At 36.6% G+C, this 10000-nt stretch overlaps 1 protein-coding gene across 3 annotated transcripts in view; it reads right to left on the bottom strand.

Annotated features, from left to right (window-relative positions):
- The window catches only part of LOC143040014 (uncharacterized), an 88100-nt gene that overhangs the window by 66510 nt on the left and 11590 nt on the right, over positions 1-10000 (bottom strand). The window contains exon 2 of one of the 3 annotated variants that reach the window (XM_076210544.1): positions 7498-7588. The exons of 1 other annotated variant lie outside the window; for it this stretch is intronic. In XM_076210544.1, the coding sequence (XP_076066659.1) occupies positions 7498-7518 (21 nt within the window). In that variant the 5' untranslated portion in view covers positions 7519-7588. Of the gene's footprint in view, positions 1-2036; positions 2244-7497; positions 7589-10000 lie in introns of those variants that run through there. One more of the 3 variants, XM_076210546.1, reaches the window with a different exon arrangement.

Raw genomic sequence — 10000 nt, forward strand, 5'->3', positions numbered from 1 at the left:
GGTGGTCCACATGCACAAAAGAACATGACGGGGGCGAGTTTCCACCAATCAGAGGCCAGCTAGCTAAACACATATAGATTCCTTAGACATATATATGTATATGTATGTATATATATGTGTGTGTGTGTGTGTGTATGTGTATATACAGTATACATATATATATACATGTGTGTGTGTATGTATATATATATATATGTATATATGTGTGTGTATGTGTATATACAGTTCTTGCCTATTCCCTTCTGAAACTTAAATTTGAACGAAAGACAAAATTATGAGATGGTCCACATGCATAGAAGCGCTGGTAAACGCTCGTTTGAAAGAAATCGCAGGGCGACATCCAGAATGAAGGTATGTATCGTTATTTTTTATATTTATTACTTTTATGTATCGATTTGTTTCTTGATCTATTCATTTATTTTGATCTATTATTTATTTATTTAGATTAAAAGCCTTTTGTCGCCCTTAGTTTTACACAAAAGAGAAGTGTCCTAATGATGAGATGCTTTCGAATATAAAACTACAGTAGACATTGATCATTTTACCAAAATGCATTATTTATTAACTTTCTATTGTTTACCAACTTGTTACTATTGACTGACAACACTGTAACGCAAACGGATTGAAGCGAAAATAAAAAAAATATCGTAATATTCACAAGCAAAGCCCAGTTAACCCCTTCCATGCCGAGTGGTACTGTTCCTTTAATCCTGGATGTCGTTGTGCTATTTTATACATCTCTGGGTCCCCGTTTCTACCCTCGGAGGCTGGAGGGGGGGTGGGGGGTTAGGGAACTGATCCAAGGCAGCAGCAGAAGGGGGCGGGACCCAAGCTTATGATAACTACTTCATTGCGTTGAAGTCTCTCTGGAATACACAAAAACACACACACACACACACACACGAGAAATACAAGAGGACATGGAAAGAAACTAAAAAAGGACAGTTATAGAAGACCTGAAAAACAGCTTTCCCCATAGATTGGTGGACGTATGGAACAAACTAGACGAAACAATAGTGTGTGCAAAAACCATACCCAAATTTAAGAACTATTTAGTTACTGCGAGATACAGAGACAGGACTCCACGAGCATAGCCCCCTTCCCTTAAGATACAACTAGGTAAATACACATACATAACAATTGCAAATATACAATCATACACACGTGCACGTTGACAGTATTCGAGCATCATCCATTATTTCATTTGATTTTTCTTGGTTCATCGTCTTCGTAGAACATTCGTAATTCGTTTCTTTCGTTTTCTTAAGGATTTCTGTGGATAAAACCCAGCCGAGGAATTGGAAAGCAGCCTAGTTCTCCGTCTTCTTCAGAGGATGGTGAGTAGTCAACCACTCCTTCCTCGCTCCAAGGAAATAGGTCGGGATTCCCCTTTAGTAGGAAAATGTGCCCATGTCAACGCACACACACGCACACACACACACATACACACACGTACACACACGCACACACACGCGCGCTCACACACACATAACCAGGAAGAATATTTTCTTGTAAACAAAATTAAACGACAATGATGACACTGCATTGTTTAGTTTCTTTTCGTAGTTTCTTATTCACTAGTTGATTTACATATACACAAGTATGTGGGTGTGTGATTGGTTAGGGGTTGTGGGTGTGGGGGAGTGAGGGGGTGTATTTGGGTGGGTGCAGAGTTGAGTTCATATATATATATATATATATATATATATATATATATATATATATATACATAATATATATACATATATATATATATATATTATATAATATATATATATATATATATATATATATATATATATATATATTGACACAGGTATGCTAAAAGGCTTGGCAAGTAGATTCCGACACACGAATACTTATGAACAAATCTTAAATCTAAAACCTTACCAAGAACATAACACACACAAGAACACACACAAAGCCACCAGTTCAGAGCCACGATAAGCTACGCACGCACGCACACACACACGCAAGCAGCGATAGGATTTTGTACTGAAGGGAGAAGTTATCAGTGAGTGGAATAGTGATCTTACCGCGCATCCCCCCACCAATCCATTGAAGATACAGGTCCAAATTTTGGCAGCTATGGAGACGCACACTTCCCACGTCTTGGTACCGAGTATGTAGGATCCAAACAAAGAGTATCAGAGGCACAGGTTAGAACGCATGCTGGAGGCCGTAGTCAAGTGCTCCACAGCGTCCCGCTCACCGTCACAACGGACACTGATGTTGTGGGTGCTTACTGCACACCTTGTCCCGCCAGACGAGGGTTGCCAGTTAGTCAATTTCCTCGCGGATTTTCGCAGATCCTTCAATACTGTGTTGTCCCATTAGGAAGTAAGGGGCTCTTGTAAGATGAATAGAATTATTTGGTAACGGCCAAAGCAAAATTATGTAAGGGATAGTGTCTGACCCCTTTATCCAGATAAGGTTATGTAGGTCCTACGTTAATGCCAGGCTGTTCGTTTCAGCTGAGGTACCAGTTTTAGACCACAATGTAATCTCGATTGATTTAAGATCACATTTTGTTAGTGGTACGCTTCTCAGACGAATAGAATCGTTTCTCTTTAGCCAGAATAAAGACCATAAGGTATATCACCGACCGTGGGGGTGGGTGCCATGTGAATAGAATAGTCTGGCGACAAACGTAGGTTAAGATCAACAAAGGAAATGTACGGAAGGGATTAAGAATGAGATTATCTTGATCATTTCGTTGAGTCTTGCGAGTTTAGTAGTTTATGATAGCTGTCGCCAGGCGATTTTATTCATCCGTATGAAGCCCCCTTCCCCCTCTACAGGATTTAAACCCTTGTGTGTTGATTGTTGCCAAGCAGGTTTAGATACTAGATTAGCTAACAAACATAAACTCGTATCTCTAAACTCGCTCAACGCTTTCATTGCTTAGAGATGACTTTCTAGGGTGAATGAAATCGCCTGGCGGCAGCCAGAACAAATTTATACAGTAAAAGGAGCTACTGAATTCTTTGAGTAGCTGACCAGATGACGATTGTATAATGGTGTGTGTGTATGTATATGTGTATATATATATATATATATACATATATATATATATACATATATATATATATACACACATATATATATATATATATATATATATATATATATATATATCACATGTTTGTGTGTGTGTACAGTATTATGAATCATTCAGATAAACACCTAAGCAAGATGCTCTAATGACCATAATTTATTTTATTTTATTTGTTTATTTGTTTTGTTATCATTTGTCCGTTTATTTATTATTATTTGCTTGATTCTCATTTATTATTAGTTGAATGTCAATTCATTATTATCTACTATTTACCTGTTTGTTGATTATCTAATTATACCTATGCATTTATTTATGTATTTTATTTATTATTTACATTATTATAGTTTTATTTATTCATTAATTTATTTATCATTATTATGATTTTTTCGCATCCGACCTAGATATGGACCAAGAGGTCTCCTGTCGGCGTGCTCCGCCTTTGTAATCTTTTGTAATCCTTTGTGTGATGTTCCAGCATGATTTACAACTTGTGCATATGCGTGCTTGTGTATGTGTATTTTTGTTTACAAGAAACAAGTCATAAACTGTCACATGTAGTTCATGTGAATACATAAACACGTAATGGAAGGACAAGAAACAACATAAAAAGGCCCACTTTGTTCATTCACACATTTCTATGACTTAAAAACAAAATGCTTAAGCAAAAAAGTTCTTTTACAATAAATATATATATACATAACTATATATACATATATATGTGTATATATATATATATATATATATATATATATATATATATATATATATATATATATATGTACAACACTGAATGAGTCCCAGTGATTAGAGATACATTTTAACAACCACAATGCACTTTAATTCCAAGCCATCAAAGGCCAGCATGCTGAAATTGAAATGTGGTACTACCCAGGACTCGAACCCGATATATATATATATATATATATATATATATATATATATATATATATATATATATATTAAACAAAATTAGTCCCTTCAAATGCATCAATATAAACAGGACATTCGTGTTTATGTGGTTGTAGTTGTAGTTGTTTGTACGAAAGCCACCGCTGTTGTTACTGACGTTGGGAGTAGTTGTAGTGTAGGTTGTAGATCTACTGGCAGTGACAGTAGTTGTAGTAGACGTTGTACAGATCCACAACCCCCAGGGTACTTGAGAGTTGTTTATATTTACAAACTAACATTTGAGGTGGCCGATCTTGACAAGTTTTTTTTCCTGAGCTAACCTAACCTTAATTAAACAATCGTCACTGTTGTGGCTATTTACATGTACACGCTCATTTCTGGGGTTGCTACTCTTCACAACCTAAAATGTGGGGTAGCTTATCTTTACATAGATACCCTGGGGTTGGTGGTCTCTACAACGTCCGTGATAGTTATAGAAGGAACGATACCTGTGGCATCAATGACAGTGGCGACCTTGCCAGTACTGCCGATCCCAAGGACGCCTGAGGTGTTGGCCCGTTCGCTGCCGAGTTGGTAGGGTTGCCACAAATATGAATAAAATCGCCTGGCGACAGTTAGAATAAAAGGAAAAGAGAGAAGTTGTAAAAATCAGCAACCCCAGGGTGCCCATGTAAAGAGAAGCTAGCCCATATATTAGGTCATGAAGAGTAGCAACCCCAGAAATGAGCTAAATATAAATCACCCCAACAGTGACAACTAGGGGTTAGGTTAGGTCAAGCTTTTTAAGATTAGCAACTCTTGGGTTGCTGATCTTTACGACGTCCAGAAAAAGTGCCACTGGATATGGAAGGGGTTAAGTTTTCCATAGTTCTTGATTAAGTTAGCTTTTGTTGTTAATTAATTTGTTAATGACAGACAAAGAAGGTGGTTAACTCTCCACTCCTAATCCCGACCTTAATTTAGTTTAGGGGCTGAAAATCCTATCAGTGATTAGCTATTCTAACTACACTATGGTATCCCCAAAGTCAAAGAAACATGATGAATAAAAAATCATTTTTCTTACGATTTTAAGAGGAATAAAAAGTCGTAGAATGTATGACTGGGTCACAAAATTGTGGGTGAATTTGGCTTGTCATTGTTCGTAAGATTATGACAAGTATATGACTAGATGACCTCTAATCAACTCTTCATTCTCCAGTCAAAGGATTACAAAGGCGGAGCATGCCGACAGGAGACCTTTTGATCCATATCTAGGTCGGATGCGAAAAAAAAATCATATTAATAATAAAATAATAAATAAAAACTATGATAATGTAAATAACAAATAAAATACATAAATAAATGCATAGGTATAGTTAAATAATAAACAAACAGGTAAATAGTAAATAATAATAAATTGACATATAACTAATAATAAATGAAAATCAGACAGACAAATGATAACAAAACAAAAACAAATAATATAAGATGAATTATAATCATTACAGCATCTTACTTAGGTATTTATCTAAATGATTCTTAAAGCTTCGAACTGAACTACATTGCACTACCTGTGCAGGAAGTTTATTTCATTCATTAACTACACGGTTGGCAAAGTTGTTTCTACCTACTTCCAAATTGAATCAATTTCCGGACAGTTTGAGACCATTGTTTCTTGTCTGATTCTCATTCAATGTAAAAATTTTGTCACTTTTGATGTTGTCAATTCCCTTTAGAATTTTAAAGACCTGTATCAAGTCACCTCTGAGTCTACGCTTTTTTAGGGAAAACAGATTCATATGTTTTACTCGATTTTCGTATGATTTATTTTTGATATTTGGAATCAGTTTTGTGGCTCGCCGTTGTACTTTTTCCAGTCTGTCAATGTCTTTAATGAGATTCGGTGACCATACGGAAACAGCATATTCCAAATGTGGACGAACTAACGATTTATATAGCTTGTTAATGAGTGATGGACTTTTGAAATCAAAAGATCGCGCAATCAGTCCTAGAATCTTATTTGCTTTCTCAGAGGCTGAAATACACTGCTTGGATGATTTGAGGTCGTTACTGATAATTACGCCGAGATCTTTTTCACTATCCACTTTTGTTAACGAATTTCCAAATAACTTGTAATCATACTTACTGTTATTTTTACCTATGTGCATTACCTTGCATTTACTTGTGTTAAATTTCATTAGCCACTTTTCAGACCATTGCTGTAATTTATCTAAATCTTCTTGAATATCTAATTGGTTTGAGTGATCATTTGCCACTCCGCACAGTTTTGTATCATCAGCAAATTTGGAAACAGTAGATTTTAGTCCATGGTCTATATCAGTTATATATACTATGAATAGAAGTGGCCCAAGAACGGAACCCTGAGGAACTCCACTTGCAACACTTTTCCATCCAGAAGTTTTTCCATTTAAAACAACTCTCTGTTTTCGACCATTCAACCAATTACTAGTCCAACCTAATAGGCTACCACTTATTCCATGCAAAGCTTATTTAGTAAGTAGTCTTTCGTGTGAGACGGTATCAAAATCTTTTGCAAAGTCTAGATATACTAAATCTATATTGTTTCTTTTGTCATAATTCGAGATAACTGTGTTGTAGAATTCGAGTAAGTTAGTCACGCAAGAACGTTTCCGTCTGAAACCATGCTGACTATCATTTATCAAACGGTTACTTTCTAAATGATGTTCGATAGCATCTCTGATGATAGTTTCCATTATTTTTCCTACGATTGAAGTCAAACTTATAGGCCTATAGTTATTTGGTTTCTTTTTGTCACCTTTTTTGAATATGGGAGTAACGTTAGCTAGCTTCCATTCTCTTGGGACATCTCCGGATATGATGGATTTCTTGAAAATAATTTCTAATGGAACAACAATCTCATTTTTCATTTCCTTTAAGATTCTTGGATGCCAACCGTCAGGCCCTGGTGTTTTATTAGCTTTGAGTTTGTCTATACACCTTTTAATTTTTTCTTTTGTTATATTTACCGTAGTGAGTAAGTTTACCCTAGACTTTTCACAGGTTTCAGTTTGGAATTCACCTTGAGGTGTTTCGTTTATTTATGCGTTCCTTTAGGGTCAAATTTATAAAAATAGAGGTCATAAGAGGTCATAAATTTTTTAAATCTTAAATTTTTACAATTCCAAAAATCGCCAAAACTCATACAATGTTTACAAAAGTTTTATTACCAAAGCTTGTAAAGTCTTACAGAGTGTACTGTCATAATATTTTCTTGAAGAAAGTGGCCAAAATTCATACCAAGTATACATAGTGAGGGAATTCCTTATTTTTTGTATTTGTAAATATCCTGAACATGTGTTTATATGTTTAAAGTTGAGACAGTTGAGTGGAAGAGATGGTAGGAAACCACAGGTTGGGTCAAGAACACTATCTATATATATATATATATATATATATATATATATATATATATATATATATATATATATATATTTAAATCCGGCAGCTTTTTGCCTGAAGTTTAAATTCCGGAATGTTTTCTCAAATTTAGCGTGAGCACAAGTACTTACTCGAGTTTCTCGCGAATTCATTAATTCGTGAGCGGGTTCACACACGGCCAAATAAGGTCGCCAAGGTCAAGACATGAATAGGTCAGTTCGCCTGAGGAAGAAAAGCAACGATGTATGTAATGAGGAGGCGCGCAATTTGCCAGGGTACATAAGTCACGTCAGTCGATTGTCGTGCCTTCTCATGACGTCATGTTGTTAGTTTTTTTCTCTAAAATGAACCGACCTGTTCTTGTTCGTTTTTTTTTTTTTTTTCATATCACATTTCACGAGGCATGTGGTAGTTTATAAAACTGTTGCACTGAAATCAACATAAATGTGACGCGTGTAACTATAAGATCAGTGTACTGATATTATTTATGTCTTACTGGAACAATGAAATATATATGCAATGCTATCTTGGTTTTTTGTAAGCGCTGACAAATTACCAGTTACCATTTACCGAAAAAAAATATTATAACACTGAATGAAATTGATACATATCGCTTTAAGCTGTAGTAACGTACAAAGAAAGTTGTAACAACACAATCGAAAGGTACATACATACACATACCAAAGGCTTTTCCATCCTTACACGGGGGGTAGCCAAAAAGAAAAAGACATAGAAACCACTCCCACCCATTCCATTCCCTATATATTCCACTCCCCTCCACCTTCCTCCCTCCCTCTCATCTTGGCACCTCCTGGAAAGATTAAAAACAAATATAATAACATACGATTTCTACAACACTGGAAGATAAAGAGAAAGTGTACCGTGTATTCACCCAAACATTTGTATCTAGTTAGCTGATACTGAAATAAAATATATACAGTTCAGGAAAAAAAAAGTCTGAACAAAAGACAGAAACACTGCCCAAGCCCTGACAGCAGTGGGAGCAGTACGTTTGCCTTGAGAGGGGTGGGTGGTGGGGGTGAGGGGGATGGGGGGCTAAGCAGCATCTGCTGAATATAAGACGATTTGTGAGCTGCCAGAGGCGTCCATCCGAACGAGAGGTTACAATTTGCGAACAGCACGATACAAGGTAAACTAAAATTGATTTGAGGTAAATCACTGTGACGGAACATCAAGCCAGTGTTGCTCTTTTGGACCGTAGTAGTTTACCAGCGCATCTATCAATGTAGCCAATCTCGCGCCACTGTCGCGCCTGGTGTTCCAAATATTGTCATATAAATGTCAGCAGTGTTGGATCTTTGAGTATCAAATGTGAAGCTACACTTTTATCAATACCTCTTACTCTATGAAGATGGAGGGGCTTCCTTTTCAGCTGAATAAAATCATCTGGCGGCAGCCAGAATAAACACTAAAGTAAAACGTAGCTAAAAGTTTAATCGAGATGGGACGGAGTTGTGGATAAATGATACCCCAGGTTTCGGTAACATTAAACTAGTAAGTATCCACATAAACTATGATAAAGTAGTATACAGGTTATGATGCCAATGCATTATTTACCAGCGCATTTACCATCATTTTACCAACACGAAGCTAGGAAATGTCCTGCTACAAGGCTGGCATAGGACAAACTCATAGAAAATATGTTTAGTCAGTACATCTTCAAGTTATGATATACTTAGTCCATATATATATTCGGGGGCACACACATACACACCACACACGCACACACACACACCACACACACACACACACACACCACACGCACACACACACACACACACACACACACACACACACACACACTGAATGGTATACAGGTGTACCCCTTGTAACTAGGAAATCATTTCAAGGTATGGCTGCATTCCTTTGCCACAGACATGTAATTCGCCCATCCCATACTGGGTGTGCTTTCGCGCGCACGCACACCTACTATTTTTTTTCATAACCTTGTGTTGCCCTCCTACACCCCCAAATAATTAATAAATAGATTAATTGATTGAATTGATTGATAACATAAGATAAAAAATATTCTGTCAGTATTGTCCACTCCCTTCAGTGATTTGAACACTGGGGTCTATTGTAATATTTCACCACCCCATAGTGATCAGCTGTAGACTCTCCAACCAAACTGACATAGGCTAGGTTAGGTCAGGTTAGATTAAGTTATGTATTACGAGCCATAGTCAAATGTAGAATGTTACGTTAGGTCAGGTTAGGTTATGTATTACGAGCCATAACCAACTGTAGAATGTTAGGTCAGGTTAAGTTAGGTTATGTATCACAAGCCATAATCAACTGAAGGTTGTTAGGTCAGGTTAGGTTATGCATCACGAGCCATAATCATCTATAGAATGTCCACCTCAGCAACACTCAATTGTACAATCTCCACACCAAGCGCGTTGCGGGGGGGGGGGGGGTGATTCTACAATTTATCCAAACACTGTAATTAAGTTCCCTTTTTCTCGTCGATTCTTGAGCGATGACAGATTCAACACTTCTCGTTTCTCCTCCGACTTCATTTTGGAATAATTTTGGTTGCTGTTCTTCGTATTCTTTCGATTTCGTTTCTGTCTTTTAATTTGTGCTTCAGTTGTGTGTGTGTGTGTGTGTTTG

The sequence above is a fragment of the Oratosquilla oratoria genome, chromosome 27 (assembly GCF_046742065.1).
Source record: "Oratosquilla oratoria isolate Oo_2021 chromosome 27, ASM4674206v1, whole genome shotgun sequence".
NCBI lineage: Eukaryota > Metazoa > Arthropoda > Malacostraca > Stomatopoda > Squillidae > Oratosquilla > Oratosquilla oratoria.